Below are 17,263 nucleotides of genomic sequence, written 5' to 3' on the forward strand. Positions count from 1 at the left end.
AGCAGGGGGTTGACCTAAAACAGCTGCCGTACAGTACTTCTCCTTGCGACAGCACGTGGGAGAGGTTAAAGCGGGCTTTACGGCGGTGCGTGGTGACAGCTGCCGGGAGCCTCCTGGAAGCGCAACGTGACGGCGACGCTGCCTCGGGGGCTCGCGTGATGGCAACGGGGGCGTTGGGCGCTGGGGCCGCCGAGCGCGTGCTGCCCGCTTCCCCTAATTGGTACTGCAGCCGGTGCAGCGACGCTTCCGAGGACGGGCGCCTCTTCGGCTTCGCGGCTCGTCACAGCGTGTGTCTCCTGGAGGTCCACGCTACCGCTCCCACCTTTTATGGTACGGCCCCCGGGCTGAGGGTCATCAGGCGGGGTCCTCCTCCACCACCCATCAGCACCTCTGTGGTGCCCACGCCGCTTGCACCCTTTCTCTCGGGCCGGTCCTGCGAAAGGGCAGCAATGCGTTCCCGCCTTCCGAGTTAAAAGCCAGGACAGCCTCCTTTCTCGAAATCCTCCTGGGCCAAATGGGGAAGCTTTCAGCAGGCTATCTGCCTAGTTTTCGAATTACGAAGACCAGCCTTCTGGGAGTTGTAGTCCAATATATTTGGACAATTATTATTATTAGATTTTTATCCTGCCTTTTTTATCTATAATTCAAGGTTGTGAACATAGCTAATATTCCTGCCTCCTATTTTCTCCATAACAACCCCACGAGGTGGTTGGGCTGAGAGTGACTGACCCAAAGTCACCTAGCTGGCTTTCATGCCTAAGGGAGGTCCAGCACTGACAATTACCTGACTTCTAGGCCAGCATCTTCACCAGGACCCCAAAATGGCTCTTTCTGGTATCCCAACAATGCTACCATACCCTAATGGTATAGAACTTTAGTCAGCCCAAACAAGGAAGTCCATGTTTTCTAAGGGGTGACTCACAGAAGGCAAAAAATCAGGAGTGTGATAGCACTTTTTCCCCACTAACAAATTTTATGAAAAAGTATAAGCATTTGTGAGTTCACGAAAGCTTATGCCTTTTAATAAAATGAATTAGTTGGAAAAGGTGCTCTCTCACTCCTGATTTCTTGCCACCATAGACTGGCATTGCTCCCCTGCTACTAAATTTAGAGGGTTGGCTATAGAGAGAAAAATGTGTGAATAGGTAAGTTATGCAGATTGACTCAGTAATACCTGCTAATCTAACTTATATGAAGTATGCCCTGTACAAAGAAGCATTGCATTACTTCATTATATTTGGTGAAGGAGGCATACCTGTTTACATTTGGGAAACACTCAGCTTGAGTTCATCCACGTTTGCTTAGAAGTAAGTCTCACTGTGTGAACAATAGGCTTTGCTCTGACTTGTCTATTTCTAAATTGAATTCAGATACTGGGAGAGAGCTAAACCCTTTAATGACTTGGAGCCAAGTCATTGAGAAAAACATAATATGCCATATGTACCTTGCTAGAGTCTTTATCTGTGTCCAAAGGTCCTTTTCTTACTCACTTTACCAAATAAAATGAGGTGGCTGGCCATAATGGAAAGGGCTTCATCATGTGTGGCTCTTCACTTACAAAGTGTCTTGCCCAAAAGGCTTTGCCAGATCTTCCTATCCCAGCCATTGTGGACATTTTGCTGTTTAGTTTCCTAATTTTAAATGTGTTTAGTATGTTATATTGAGCTGGTATCTTAAAATAAATTGAACCTGAATCCAAATCCCAAGAAGATGGCAGCATTGTGAGTGGGCTGTTCCTCTGGCTGGGAATTAAGGATATTACACTGCCCTGAAGGAGAAGATGTGTAAGCTAATTTCAGTATACTTGCAATAAACACTGTGTCTGTGTGTGTGTGTGTTGATTCCTGGCGGCTGCCTGGACAAGTCCTGCAGTTTTCTTGGCAAGATTTTTGGAAGTGGTTTGCCATTGCCTTCTTCCTAGGGCTGAGAGAGAGGGACTGGCCCAAGTCACTCAAATGGCTTTGGGCCTAAGGTAGAATTTGAACTCACAGTCTCACAGTTTCTAGCCTGGTGCCTTAATCACTACACCAAACTGGCTCGCCTTATATGATTTAGGGCCTACATATCTAAAGGATCAAATGGAGATGGTATCTTGAAGTGTTCCATCTGCTAGCAGCCTGGTCATTCAAAAAGGCATTCTCAATACAGGTACCACAACTGTAACTTCAGATCTAGTTTGATATTCACCTGCATTACAGGTTTTAAGCCATATAAGCTATTTAAGCATGTTATTTTTATTTAATTGCATTTTCTTTGTTCATTTAATTTGTAATTCATCCAGACAGCTTTAATTACTTGACAGATTAAAAATGTATGAAATAAATAAAAATTAGTCTGTTAGCACTGTCTCCAGTGAAATCACTTTTATCAATGTAATGAAGAAAGGGTAATTTTCCCCTGAAGCCATCTACATCTCTCCCCAGAGCAGACTTAAAAGAATGAGGAAGAGAGATGGAGATGGGAAGGTTCCTTTGAATAACCCATTTGACTGGGAGTTGTTCAAAACAAAAGCTGATCTATTTTGCAAGTATAATGTGTTTTTCATTGCAGGGGAATTGATAGGCCACACTGAAAGAGTTTCTGGCTTCACATTTTGTCCCTACCCTGGACAAAACTACTATTGTGCCAGCAGCTCTGATGATGGAGTTGTGAAAATTTGGAATTCCCAAACATTGACTGTCGTGATGGAACATACACTGCATCAGGTAAAATGGATGTGGAAAGGCAATTCTTGATCACTTATTGGATTGTGGTACACATTTTACTATATTCTGGAGCAACTTTTCATTAACTGTGGACTTCAGTTTGCCAAGCATCACTGAAATCTTTGTTAGGAGGAACATGGAATTAAACTTTTGTTTTAGCAAGATTTATTCTGTGTATACTTTTGTTTTAGCAAGATTTATTCTGTGTATACACTGTCAGAGTGGCAGGCTGTGAGACGTTAATGAAGAAATATTATTATGTAGTCTGTTTATCTTATTTAATCCTGCTACCTATCTTTTTTCTTCTTTGTTCCTTCTTATTTTCATATCACTCAGGTGCATAGATAGGCACTTCATCAATGAAGTTTTGTTTTCCAGCTGAAAGCTTTTGTTTAATATCAATAATGATAATTCTGCTGTCCTAGGAATAAAAAAAGTCAAATGATCGTTATAGACATCTTTATTGTCCAGTGAATCAGTCGTCCTCCTTGTTGATAGGTTGTGATTGGCTGGTGAGTCCTCCTTGTTGATAGGTTGTGATGACTGATCCAGAGATTAAATAAGATGTGTTACAGTTATTCTGAATTGTTTGGAAAAAAATGTTTTTTGTTAATTTCTTTCTATAACTTATTCCTGAAATACTCTGCACTCTGGTCAATAGCTGGTTACCACTTCTAGGAAGGAAGAGATAGAGGTCATTGTCCCAGTTTCCACCCTAGAAAAGATCTGGGGCAGACTCACCTCCTCCATATCTCCTTGGCCTTTGGTTGATAACTGGTGAGCCCACTGGATTCTGGAAGGTGACTGAGAGGAAGTTGCAAATTCTAGCTTTCCATATTTAAGTGTTGCACAAAACCTCAAAAATGTCAATATTTAATTTTCTTTTAACTGTGCTGCTTTATTTCTCTAGAATACAATTTCTGCATTGCACTGGTCACCCAGAGCAAAAGATCTAATTGTGTCTGGTGATGAGAAAGGGATAGTGATTTGTTACTGGCATAATCGAAATGATAGTCAGCAGTTCTTTCCGGAGCCCAGAACTATATTCTGTCTCACTTGTTCTCCTCACCATGAAAATCTGGTAGCCATTGGGTAAGTACCATATGTTTATAAATTTGACATTTTTTAAATACTATATGCTAAAACATGAGTAAGCAGTTGAAGTCAGTGTCATTTTATCAGTGGTGTCCATTTTATCAGTGGTGGGTCAGATTCCCCTTCATTTTATGTGCATGGCCTTCTGAAATCTGCTTCAGACATTTGGACCTCAGATCAACAGGCTGGCTGGCACGAAGCCATGTAGAAGAGGCAGGGAGAGAGGGACAAGGCACCCCAGCATTACCATACTTGCCCTGTAAGACTTCTCCATATTTTGCCTTAGGTAAAAATTGGAACAGCCAAATTGTTCCAGGTTTCAGTTGATTGAACTGCAGCCAGCTCTGATAGTTGGCTAAAGTAATAAGCTCAACTGATTTCTTTTGGGGTTTGAAACAAAATACAATTTCCATTTTCTCTGTGCCCTATTCTTAAGACTTTTAAAATGTGATCAGTGTGTTGGGAAGAAATGTTTTCATTAATAATAAGCAAAAATATTCTGTTACTAAGTTAGTTCATCTATATAGGGAATATAGAATCTGGATTTATTTTGATGATTCATTTGGTCATTCTGAGAGAGATTGGTGACTCAAAGTCACCCAGCTGGCTTTGTGCCTAAGGCGGGACTAGAATTCATGAGCTCCCAGTTTCTAGCCTGGTGCCTTCACCACTCACCAAACTGCTCTGCTAATACCAAGTAGATTAATACTAGGGGAAATCTTTTTTTTTAGTTACATAGTGTTTATGCCAAGTGATGAATTAAGTTGTTGAATACAAATTATTTTATTTGCTGCTGTTTCAATCCTGCTACTAATTTTTGTATTATTTTGGGGGGATGTTGCTCTATACATTGTGGGAGTTAAGTTGGCAGTTAAAGTTTCTTAGTGCAAAATTGTTGGTTACGTCAGCAACCAACAGTCACTTAGTTCCAGGGCTGAGAAGCAGAAGACAAAATGTTTGTTAAACTTCAAGAAAGGGAGGAAAAATAAATGCCGTAATCAAATAACTATAAGTCTCCCACCTCCCCTTTTTGGGGAAAGTGGTTGAGAAAGTGGTGGCGTTGCAGCTCCAGAGGATCCTGGATGAAACGGATTATCTAGACCCCTTTCAGTCAGGCTTCAGACCCGGTTATGGGACGGAAACAGCATTGGTTGCACTTATGGATGATCTCTGGCGGGAGCAGGATGGAGGCAGTGCATCCATCCTGGCTCTTCTTGACCTCTCAGCGGCTTTCGATACCATCGACCATGGTATCCTTTTGGGTTGGCTCAGGGAGTTGGGGGTGGGCGGTGTAGTCTTGCGCTGGTTCGCCTCCTTCCTCCAGGGCCAGTCCCAGTCAGTGTTGATAGGGGAGGAGAGATCAGCCCCACAGCCCCTTCTTTGTGGGGTGCCGCAGGGATCAGTACTCTCCCCTCTCCTTTTTAACATCTACATGAAACCGCTGGGTGAGATCATTCGTCACCATGGGATGAGGTATCATCAGTATGCTGATGATACTCAATTGTATATCTCCATCCCGGGTGAAGTAAGTGACGCCATGACCACCCTTTCCGAGTGTCTGGGGGCTGTGGGGGGCTGGATGGGGAACAACAGGCTTCGACTGAACCATAGTAAGATGCAGTGGCTGTGGATTAATGGCACCTCGTGTCCCAGGAATTTGTCATCTTTAGTGCTGGATGGGGTCGCACTGCCCCAGACAGATCCGGTGCATAACTTGGGGGTCCTCTTGGACTCACGACTCCTGCTCGAAGAGCAGGTGGCAGTCGTGGCCAGGAGGGCCTTTGCGCAACTTCGTGTTGTGCACCAGTTATGCCCTTTCCTGGACCGAGAGACCCTCTGAACAGTCACTCATGCCCTGGTTATCTCCCATATAGATTACTGTAATGCGCTCTACATTGGGCTACCCTTGAAGAATATCCAGAAGCTACAGCTGGTCCAGAATGCGGCCGCATGGACAATCTTGGGTGCTCCAAGGTTTGCACGCATAACACCTTTGTTGCGTGAGCTCCACTGGGTCCCAGTTTGCTTCCGGGTCCAATTCAAGGTGTTGGTTATCACCTTTAAAGCCCTACATGGCAGGGACCAGGATATCTGAGGGACCGTCTCATCCCTATTACATCGACCCGCCCCATCCAGTTATGCAGGGAGGGCATGTTATGGGCCCAATCTATAAAAGAATTCCATCTAGAGGGGTCTCGGAAGTGTGCCTTCTCTGCTGTAGCTCCCACCCTTTGGAACATCCTTCCCCCAGAGGTGAGACAAGCCCCCTCACTCCTGGACTTCCGCAAAAGATTAAAGACCTGGTTTTGTAGGCAGGCTTGGAATGGGAGGGCAAATAATTACACCTGGGGATGGCTAGTGCCATGAAGTGATCCAGAGGGACCTACCACACTGAAGGTCTGATTAATATCTCTTCGCCATGCAGATTTTATTATACTTACAGTTTTATTGTATTTTTAATTGTAATGGTTTTATATTTTAATTTTGTTTTATTGTAAGCCGCCCAGAGTCCCCCTGTTGGGGAGAGATGGGCGGTGAATACATTCATAAATAAATAAAATAAATAAGTTTTAAAAGAGATTGTACTCTCATGTTGCTGGAGGGCAATAAATTACTTTAGCTGGCTTCATTCTAATATACAGTAAAGATTTTTATCTAGATACACCATATCAATATCTGGGGAGGTTTTGCTAAGTACAGGTTGCAGCCTGTACTTGGCAGACATGAATCATCCTAACATGCTTTATATTTCATTGATGAGGTACATACTGTATTTATGAAACAAATATTTGGTTATGGAGAGAGAGAATTCAGCCCTAGTCTGAATCTAGAATGCAAATTAATTCCATTTTATATTCTTGTAATGTTGTATATTTCAAGAATATTGGGGGGGGAAACAGGCTAACTTGAAGTATGCATTGCTCCATATCTGCATAAAGTATAGTTTTACAAACTGATGTAATGCCAAGAAAGTGGATTCTTTATGTTCAGAAGCATCTGTTTTCCCCATGAACCATGTATTTTCAGCCCGTGTTTTCTGTTGTGTTCAGTATATAGTTCCTGGCAGACTGGGAAATATTCCAACTGGCAAGTTTTGCTGTTCAGATTCATTAATTTCATGCAGAAACAATTAACTCTTAACATTCTACGTTGGATTATGAAACTTGATTAAAATATTATCATTTGTTTACAATTCATATTGGCTGAAATCTCACTGATTTCTCCCACTTATTAGTCAGCATAAGCACTTCTATACTCAGGTTTATGTTTCCCATTCTGCCCTTATAAATAGCAAAGAAGTAAGATATGGAAAGATTATATTACAAACATGAATGGGCTGCATCTAGTATAGGGATTATTTACTGAACATGATTTATTAGCTAACAAATTAAACATCTCTTCCTCAGTATAATTTTTTTTTTCCAAGCTATAAGGATGGGATTGTGATTATTATGGACATCAGCAAAAAGGGAAACATTGTTCATCGCCTGAGAGGTCATGATGATGAAATACATTCTTTGGCATGGTACCCTGTGCTTGGTGAAGATGCTATATTCAGTAAACAAGATTTCCAAGGTACATACAAAGCATATGTATTGCAGTATAAAAAGAAATGTGCAGTTTTGTAATAATATTAGCTTCTATAATGGAGCCAAAAAGACAATGTAGTTTTCATTTGAAAATAAAATGGTACTTTTTTAATCTGATTTCTTGGTACTTTTGGAAGAAGATGCCATTACTGGAGGCATAACAGAAGAAGTGGGTGAAGAAAAAGGCTATTATTTGGCCTCAGGAAGCAAAGATCAGACCATTCGTGTGTGGAGCTGTAGTACGAATAGAGGTAGGTCTGGAGAAATCATACTTTATTTTGACAATACAGTGTAGCATTATTTTTCTCTTTTCTCTGTGCTTGATTATGTTAACTGTTATCAGTTAGAGGTGAAAAATGTAATTGCAAAATTCTAATGGTTTGAAGAAGAGAGCTGCCTCTTCAATTGTAATTTTACATAGCATCCAATCTTGAATGAAATAGGATAAAAGAGCTGAAATCTGTTGAAATGACACATAGTCTTTATAATAAAGCCAACAACGCTAAAGTTGCTCAGATCCCCTCGGAGTTTGTACTCTGATTGGGCAAGTCTTGCTGAAGCACCAAGCTCAGTCTTGCAGGTTTAGCTGGGATGAGTTTGAGCCTGTAACTCCTGAGAAATAGGACAGGATCATTCTGACTGTGGCCTTGGCCATCTGTTTATTAGATCCATGCCTCTCCTGGTTTATTAAGGATGCTCAGGAGCTGACTTGAGGCTGGGTCCGTCGTTTGGTATCACTTTCCTTGAGGGAGGGGTAGTTCTGCTGGGCTTAACAGTGGCTATGGTGTGCCATTGCTATTCTGGACAACTTTGGCCCCCAAGGAAGTCAGACTTCATCTCCAGAGGGTCGTGGAGGAAATGAATTATCTAATCTGTTTCAATCAGGTATCAGACAAGGGCACATAATGAAACAACGCTGATCATGCTTGTAGATGACCTCTGGCAGAGCCAGGATGGGAGTGGTGCAACTATCCTGGTTCTTGATCTCTCAGTGGTTTTCAGTGCCATTGATCATCATTTTGGATTGGCTAACAGCGATTGGGAATAGGAGCACCATGTTCTGGTTTGGTTTTTTCTCCATGTGGTTCCAGTCAGTATTGATGAGGGAGAGTTTGAGCCCAAGGTCTCTTGCCAGTGGGGTACCTCAGGGCTTGATGCTCCTTCTGTTTAACATCCACGAGAAGCTGCCAGAATGAGATCATCCATCATTCAGGGTCTAGTACTAACAGATGATCAGATGATACCCAATTTTACATCTCAGCTCTAGGTTGCCCGAGAAATGCTGCTGATATCTTGTCCCAGTATCTGAAGGCTGTAAGGGTCAGGATAGGGAAGACCAGACTAGGCTCAGCCTAGAAAGACTGAGTGGCTGTGGCTATTTGGGCCCTTTGAGCCCAGAAACATTTCATCTTTAGTCCTGGATGGACTTTAGTTCTGGATAGCACTTCACTATTCAGGACTGGTGCAGTCTGGGGGTTTTCTTGGATTTGCAACTCCTGCTCAAAGAGGAGGTAGCAGCTGTGGCCAGGAAGGCCTTGCATCAGTTATGCTCATTTCTGAACTGGGAAGCCCTTCAGATGGTCACTTGCCTTGTGAAGTGACATGTATGGACTATTGCTATGCACTCTACATGGGGCTGCCCTTGCAGACCCCTCAGAAGCTACAGATGGTCCAGAATGCAATGGGGCAGGCAGGAATGGGCATGCCTCAGTATGCCTATGTACACCACTGATTTGCAAGCTGCACTGGTTGCTAGTGTGTGTTCAGTCAGAAATAAGACCCGTTGTATTCAATAGTATTTATACCTGTATCAGTCTTTGTCTCATAGACGTATGCAAACTTTTTTTTTTAATAAAAATTATGTGGAACGATTCCATTGTCAGATCCCCCCAATCAAAGGATTCACAGAACCCCTTATCGGAGCATCTGCCATCGTTTCCTTCTCAATGGGTGTAGACTCTGTGTCGCCAGATGGGAGGGGGTGTGAGGTTGGAGTGTGAAGTGTATTATTATGGCTATGGGAGACATCAAGGACAATGGCTTGAGATACACCAGAAACACCACCTGGATAGGAGGGAGGATGACATACTTTCATGGGAAAGGGAACCAGTTAAGGGAATGTAGTTTTAAATCTAGGTTTAAGCGGGAACTCTCCATTTGCAGCTTTACCTTTGTACCATTCATTTCGCTCCATTAAAACAGTTAAAGGAACACAGCCTTCTGACTGTTATTGTGTGAATGCTCGAATGAACAGGTGCTGACATCCATTTTCATTCTGGAATCTCTCCTTTGTCTTGATATCAATGCAGGCTTGAAATCTCTAATTTTTTTCCTTTTTGGTAGTGATAATGACCTTGAAATTGCCCTTTTTGAAAAGAAGAGGTGGAGGTGTTGAACCAATGGTCAAAGAGCGTCTTTGGTTAACACTACACTGGCCCCCAAATCAGCCCACATACATTCTCTCCAGCTGCTTTGGGTGAGTAGTCTCTCAAATTAAATTGGCTGAGTGGAAAGCAAAAGTATAGGAAAATAAGTTTGGGGAAGCTGTGGATTAATTCCTTGGCATTATATGTCTTCTGTGTTTTCTCAGTATATATTCAAAAGACTGCCTTTCTTCTTTCTAAGCAGTTTCCTTTATATTTCCAAAAAGCCCCCTTTGGATGTGTCAGGATTACAACTCCTAGAATCCTGAGGCTTTGGACATGTAGGCTCAAATTCTAGGAATTGCATCTTCAACGTACCTGGAGAGTACTAGTTTGGGGACATTTGGTATATGTCTTTATACCTATATGATACATTTTTTCCCAATTCTTAAAAGATCCAGAAAGATTTCCCTGTGAATTATAATGATCATTCTGTGCATGTGAGATAAAGCTCTTTGAATTTTCTTTTAGTATAATTTTATTGGACTTCAAAACATTGTCGTTAATATTTGTATAAAAATGGTAGTTTATGATATTGCATCTAAAGTAAATAGCAAGGTAATTCTATAAATATATTAGTGTTGTGTAAAAGATTATATACTTAAAAAACAACCTACCCTATGTCATAAACAGATTCTTGCTTTCTGCATGTTTTCTTTTCATAGAGGTGAACTGCTGAAGTGGGATTTGACCCAACTTGGGAAGCGAAAATGGGAACTCCTGGGGAGTTCATCTGAAGGACAAAACCATTCTAGAATAGTGTTCAACTTGTGTACTTTGCAAGTGGAAGACAGAGAACTACTTTTTTCCATTTCAATGGACAGAGATGTAAGGATCATATGTCATGTTTTTAAACAAGCAAACAAACTTCCAGAATTACTGAACTGAAGGGTTCCACAAATGTCCCTGCTAGGCTACTGTCAATGTTGATCAATCTTTCCTAGACCCTGCTAGTTCTAGGTGTATGTGAGAGTTCCCCCTCCGTTCCTTCCCATGTCATTGCTGATAAATGATCTAGGTACAAAGAAAAATTAATCAAAGGTTATCAAACAAAATCAAGGGGTTTCTCCAAGTTTGATGGCATTTCCACTTAATGATTCAGGATATCTGTTTTTTGCTTTGGTGCATTATAATTCACTTTGACTCATTTTTCACAGTTTTTGGAACTGGGCCTTCCAGGACTCATTTGGCCTCACTCTACTTTGGTCTTCAACAGTTAACCCCTCAGCTCTCATGCAGAAAAATATGTTGAATCAAATAGTGCATTGGCTTTTTTAACCTTGAATCTAGTCTTGTGCCTGGTATTTGTAGAAGTTGGGGAGTAATTCTGGGGTATCTGTCCCTAGAATCTCAGCAGGGATCTACTCAGCCTTTGAGCAGATTGGGGCTTCCATTTGAAAATAAGGAGAAATTCTGTGGAAAGTCTTCATAATTTTCCCACTTAACTTTTCAGCGGCTTTTGATTTGGTGAATTTTTACTGAAGCTCCATCCGTTTCTTTCTTTGTAGGTGAAATGTTGGGATCTGGCAACTTCAAATTGCTGCTGGAGTATGCCTTCTCTTGGGGGGTTTGTTTACAGCCTGGCCTTTTCCCCCGTGGATACAGGCTGTCTTGCTATTGGAGTCGGGGACAGCATGCTCCGAGTGTGGAACACCATGTCAATCAACAACCATTATGATGTGAAAACTTTCTGGCAGGGCATTAAATCCAAAGTCACAGCTGTAAGTGTGCTTCTGCTCCTGTTTTTCAATATACATTTGATTTTCAGACTGAAAATAATGATTTCTTAAATTGGATATTGCTTATGCTTTATGTACTGTGCATGCTAATTATATACATTATTAAAATGTCATAAACAAATTAATTTAAAATACATGTCATTTTAAGCATGTTATTTAAATATATTAACAATAATAAATTAAAGCTTGCTCTATTGGTTATGCTAATTATAAGTCACTGCTTATGTCATGGCCATGACATAAGAAAACAATTATCAGCATAATTTGAGCAAAGATGTTAAGCTAATGAAAAACATTATTAACAAAAATTGCTTTTAAGAACAACACTAGAAAGGGGTGTTTAAAAATAATGTTATGAATTGCTGTGAACTAGAATTAACTATGATCATGAATTGTTAAGCTTAATAACTTCATTCCATTACTGGCAGTAGCTGAGGCTTGTATTACTATGTTACTAGACTGTAAAAATAGTACACCTGCAAATCTATCTAAAGAGAATGCAGATCTAATTATTTTAAATTGTCGGTATACTGCATGCAATACATTATTTATTTGTTTATTTGCTTGCTTGCTTCCTTGCCTACTCATAAGCAGCTTCAATCACAGAGAACTTTAAACATTGTTAGTTTTCTGTTTGTGGTGCTTTCCACAAGTGAACTCCTACATGGCTTATGGAGAATGCTAACAAATGTCCATTTGTATATATTACATGTTCTGCTGATATAGATATCCTTTTAGTATCTTTGTGTATCAGTTGTGTTAATGTCACACATTGCAAATTGGATACAATTTGCATTGATCCACAATACCAACAGTAGTGTTGAGATCTTTAGAGTGTTTTCTGGTTGTAGTTGGCTTGGCATCCAAAGAAGGAAGGCTGTTTAGCTTTTGGAACAGATGATGGAAAAGTCGGCATTTATGACATCTACTCCAACAAGTAAGATACAACTATTTTTGTTGGTTAGTAGCTGGGTACATATATAATGTTGAACCATGGTTAGCTTTCATTGTATCTTTTTGAACAATCAATAAATGGCTGGATCATGTAACACTATTCAATAAGCCATGGTTCACAGATGACAATAGCTGATAAGCCAAAACTGCCCAGATTTTAGCTTAGTATGAACTTGACCAGAGTGAGAGGGTTGATCAAAAGTAAGCTAGCACTTTGCAAGGATGTTAGAACATATGAAGATAAGCTTCTGTTGCAAGACTCTTTGCCAATGGCAGCCTAATTCCATAGGCTATTAGGGGTAAAGCTGGAGACTTGATAAAAACATAGAATTAATAGTTTAGTATTGTTTTAATTTAATTACTTTATTTAAATTAAACCATACAAACCAAATCCAAGTTCATTCTAAGAAAACTTTCTGAAACAACTTTTTCAGAGTACGTTCTGGTTCAAAATCTTCCAGAAACTCAGTTATTTCTCAATTCTCTTCATAATTTGTTCTGTTACTTCATAATGTTAGTATTACTCTTTAATTAGAATGCATTTTCTGTGTCCATTCTTATCCTTTTAGAAGTCACAGAAAAGGGCAAACTTTATTGAGAGAGGAGGTCATCAGTGTTGTTACTGTTTCTTGTACTGAGAAAATCTAGTATTCTTCTGTGGGCAACCAGATATACTTTTAAACTTGTAAAAAAAGGAGTGCAGAGGGATTGTGAAAAATGTTGCTGGTCTAGCTTAAAGGAATGGTTGAATCTTTCCTCATTTCTATTAATAATTTTAAATAATGCTGAGGGGAGTTACTTTAGGTATTGTCATGTGCTTTCTTTAAAAATAACTCCAAGTTCATCTACTTTTTCCTATTAGGCCTCCACAAGTCTCTAGTACATACCATAAGAAAACTGTGTACACTCTAGTCTGGGGACCTCCAGTTCCTCCGCTGTCTTCACGTAAGTCTTAAAAATAAATTTATTATTCTTGTAATGGCCTTTACTTGGTCCAGATATTTTGATAATGCTCTAGAAATAACATGATCTTCTCCCCCACCCCAGGTATTCTTTTTGGAAACCTGGGCACATTCCCCCAAAAAGGACTTTGTAGTACTTACACATTCACTTTCCTCTTTTCAAAACACTGGAAATTTGAAGAATGCATTTCTTAGGGGTAATCTGTCAAGGATAAGATTGTTTCCTTTTTTCTGTCCTCACTGTCCCATGGACTACTGTAGCCAGGACAGATGGCTCACTTCTGAACTCATAACTCACAGGCAGAGTTTGATTTAGGTTAAGGAATGTAGGTTTCTCAGATGTTCTCTAGACTTGACAGTTAATAGGTAGAGTTGGTTGTATATTGTTGGGGAAAAATTGTTTCTTAGGTTTGAGCAACGGACAGCCCACCCTTTGACTGGAGTCAAAGCTTATTGAATGGAATATACAACACTGGAGGCAAGTGACCTAGGGGAAAGTGAAAACTCCTTTCATGTGCCTACAGGGTCAGGAAACAAGTGAAAGTTCTAGAAAATTAACATTTTACAAAGGATGTGTGTTCTAGAGAGACTGATGTAATTCATTCTGCTTCTTTTTCGCTTGTCCTTTCTTCTCTCCATTGCCTAGCTAGCTCATTCCACATACCTGTTTTTTTCTCAGTGGAAGCAACTGCAGCTGTGCTTGAGAAATGGGGGGAGGGAGCTTGCTCAAACTAACTATAGCCACTTCTCTTTCAGTATCTAAGATGTGCATGACCACCATGCAGTCTGTATATTTTATTTATATAATACACACGCTATATCTTCAACGTATTTATATCATACTTATATCGTACCAAGCATATAGTTGTCCTGTATTATTGTTTATAATATTACATATTATAAACCTAGGCAGCTCTAATCTAAAAGAAAAGTGAAATACTAAACAAGTATTTAAGATAAAAAGAGTAGATCGAGTAGACCATATAAAATCTACTGATAATATGTAACTAATTAAATCAAGTATAGGTAGTCCTCCCTTGACAGCCACTTGTTTGGCAATTGTTCAAAGTTACGACAGCGCTGAACAAGGGATACTTATAATGGGTAGCAACCCCACAATCACGTGATCGTGATTTAGATGCTCGGTGAGCAGCTCACAATTATGATGTCGCGGCATCTGGCAGTCACATGATTGCCATTTGCAACTTTTACTGCCAACTTCTGACAAGCAAAATCAATGGGGAAGCTGGAAGGAGGTCGCAAATGGCGATCACATGACTACGGGATGCTGTGACCATGCAGGATTTGCCTAATAATTGCAACTGGAACTGCTGGAAGTGCCATTGTAAGTCAGCTCAGTCAAGTGACATTGCACCTCACGACTGCATTGCTTAGTGATGGAATTTCCAGTCCCAATTACCATCAGTAAGCGAGGCCTACCTGTAAAATTAAATAATTTACATCATAAAAGCTAGGGAAACCTGTTACTAAGGCCAATCCAGAAGCTACAAATCCCCAATTTATTTATTCATTTTTATTTATTTATTTATTTATCCTGCCTTTATTACTTTTACAAATAACTCAAGGCGGGTAACATACCTAATACTCCTTCCTCCTCCTATTTTCCCCACAACAATAACCCTGTGAGGTGAGTTGGGCTGAGAGAGTGACTGGCCCAAAGTCACCCAGCCGGCTTTCATGCCTCAGGTGGGACTAGAACTCACAGTCTTAACTACTGGACTGTAAGCCACTGGCGCCTTAACCACTAGACCAAAATGGCTCTTAATTATAGGAGCACCTGTTCCTCAGAATCAAAAACTTTGATTTAAGGATTAAAAAGTCTGTAATCCAAAGAGTAAGAGGAAGCCAATTTCAAAGCTATCGGACTAGGTCCTGAATGGCCTTCAGTCTTGAATTTGTGAACAGCCTTACATTCACAAAAAATAATGGCAAGATAAATCAAATAAATACTTAATTTTTTTAACATGTTCTTATAATGGGCATGTTCAAACATGTAAGGTGTTAAGATCTTCACAAGTTTTGAAACTCCTTCGTAATATCATTACTAACATCAGGAATACCCCAGTTGACCATTGCTTTCTGCAATAATTTGATTATTTAGGTCATCAGTTATGTTGCATGATAGTGCAACATAAAGGGTGATAGTAGTATTATATTAAAAGAAATATTAAAAACAATATGTTTTAGATTATTTTTCTGCCAATTGCATTAAAATATACACTTTAAGAAACAATAGCACTGTTTTCTTATTTATTGTAGGGGGAGATGGTGATAGACCTTCCATAACCTTGTATAGCTGCGCAGGAGAAGGACTTGTTTTCCAACATAATCCTTGGAATCTAAATGGGGAAGCTCATGATATCAACAAAGTCATCCGAGAAACAAATTCAATCAAAGTAAGAATTTAGAGCTAGGAATGAAAGTTGCTTGCTACTTCTCCATCTGTATTATGTTTCAAGTTTGAGATGTAATGTCTGACCCCAAAGTATCTTTTGGCACACTGGCATAGTATACTCAGCTCTACATGAACCAAGCTCTTGGCAGTTTACCTTCTGTAATGAAATAGAAAGAAGTCAGATTGAGATTAAATCTTAACACAGATAGAAAGTGTGGGTAAGGAAGAGGTCCCAGTATGTTGGGAGGCTATGGGGCACGAAGACCACAAATGAATAGCAGAAAGTTCAGAACTGAACTTGATTGAAGAAGGGTAAGAGTTCATGTCAAGTTTACACTGTGGCATTAAGCATCGCAAAGCATACTTACTTTTCTGCCCTTACTACATTAGTTATTGTGCCCCAGCAGCCCTGTTTAAGGTGACTAGCACCCTTCTGAGGAACAATGAGCAGCAAGAACTTCCCATGAGTTGCCACAGGCAACCTGTTTGCTGATAAAATTATTCCAGTTTGCTCGAGTCTGGAATACATTGATGGGGTGATTGGGGTGGCATCATGCAATATTACCTGGAACTAATTTCAGCTTGTTGATTCCAAGCAAGTGATAAGATGCTTTGGAATGTGTTGGTCTATAAGAATTGTACATAAATAAAGGGCAAAGCTTAAGCAATGAACAATTAAACAAAACCACAGGAAGGCTAAACTTTCTGAAGAAATTTCCCAGCATTGTTAAGGTCAGTACGAACTGTATACTACAAAAGAACAGAATGTTAGACAAACTAATCAAGATGCAGTGTAGGCAGTGGTCTGAAGACACAGGTAACAATGGGTGAAATACAGCTGAAAAAAGGAACCATTGATTAAAGTAGGACTGAAGCAAAATAGAATAGGCATTAGAGAGAGAAAGAATTAGTGCGAATAACCGGGATAGCAGTGGACATGGGCTATTATCTGTGGGCATGGGCTATTATTGTACGGTTATGATCTAGTAATCATTAGAAGGCAAAAACAAAACAATTGTGTTGATGGAGGGTCTGACTTTCATATACTACTCAGAGCCTGTAAGAAAGGAACAGCATAAAACTTCTGATAAATAAATTCAAGACTGCCTCAAATTTCCCAAATAGTCTTTAAGGCATAGGATGTTACTTCGTTTTCTGTCGTCATCTTCACTGAAAATCTAGTATAAATTTAAAACTTTTAAACATTTGAAAGTTTCATTCTTCTGTTACAACTTCAGAAAATACTTAAAAGCCTTCCAAGTAGATTGATCAGGTCCATCAATTGTGGAACTTCCTTTATATCAAATTACTGTATTATCCATTGTGGCAAAATTGCTATCCATTATCATTATGATTCTGCAACTTACTTGCATAGGAAA

At 40.0% G+C, this 17,263-nt stretch overlaps 1 protein-coding gene across 1 annotated transcript in view; it reads left to right on the forward strand.

Moving 5' to 3' along the window:
• Nucleotides 1-70: 70 nt before the first annotated feature.
• The window catches only part of GEMIN5 (gem nuclear organelle associated protein 5), a 40,839-nt gene continuing 23,646 nt past the window's right edge, over nucleotides 71-17,263 (forward strand). Inside the window, exons 1-11 of the mRNA XM_063292145.1 lie at nucleotides 71-330; nucleotides 2,551-2,705; nucleotides 3,616-3,797; nucleotides 7,228-7,376; nucleotides 7,528-7,641; nucleotides 9,734-9,866; nucleotides 10,479-10,641; nucleotides 11,322-11,534; nucleotides 12,404-12,489; nucleotides 13,369-13,451; nucleotides 15,749-15,885. Coding sequence (XP_063148215.1) covers nucleotides 159-330; nucleotides 2,551-2,705; nucleotides 3,616-3,797; nucleotides 7,228-7,376; nucleotides 7,528-7,641; nucleotides 9,734-9,866; nucleotides 10,479-10,641; nucleotides 11,322-11,534; nucleotides 12,404-12,489; nucleotides 13,369-13,451; nucleotides 15,749-15,885 — 1,587 coding nt within the window. The 5' untranslated portion in view covers nucleotides 71-158. The remainder of the gene's footprint in view (nucleotides 331-2,550; nucleotides 2,706-3,615; nucleotides 3,798-7,227; nucleotides 7,377-7,527; nucleotides 7,642-9,733; nucleotides 9,867-10,478; nucleotides 10,642-11,321; nucleotides 11,535-12,403; nucleotides 12,490-13,368; nucleotides 13,452-15,748; nucleotides 15,886-17,263) is intronic.

This window comes from Candoia aspera, chromosome 2 (genome assembly GCF_035149785.1).
Source record: "Candoia aspera isolate rCanAsp1 chromosome 2, rCanAsp1.hap2, whole genome shotgun sequence".
Classification (NCBI taxonomy): domain Eukaryota; kingdom Metazoa; phylum Chordata; class Lepidosauria; order Squamata; family Boidae; genus Candoia; species Candoia aspera.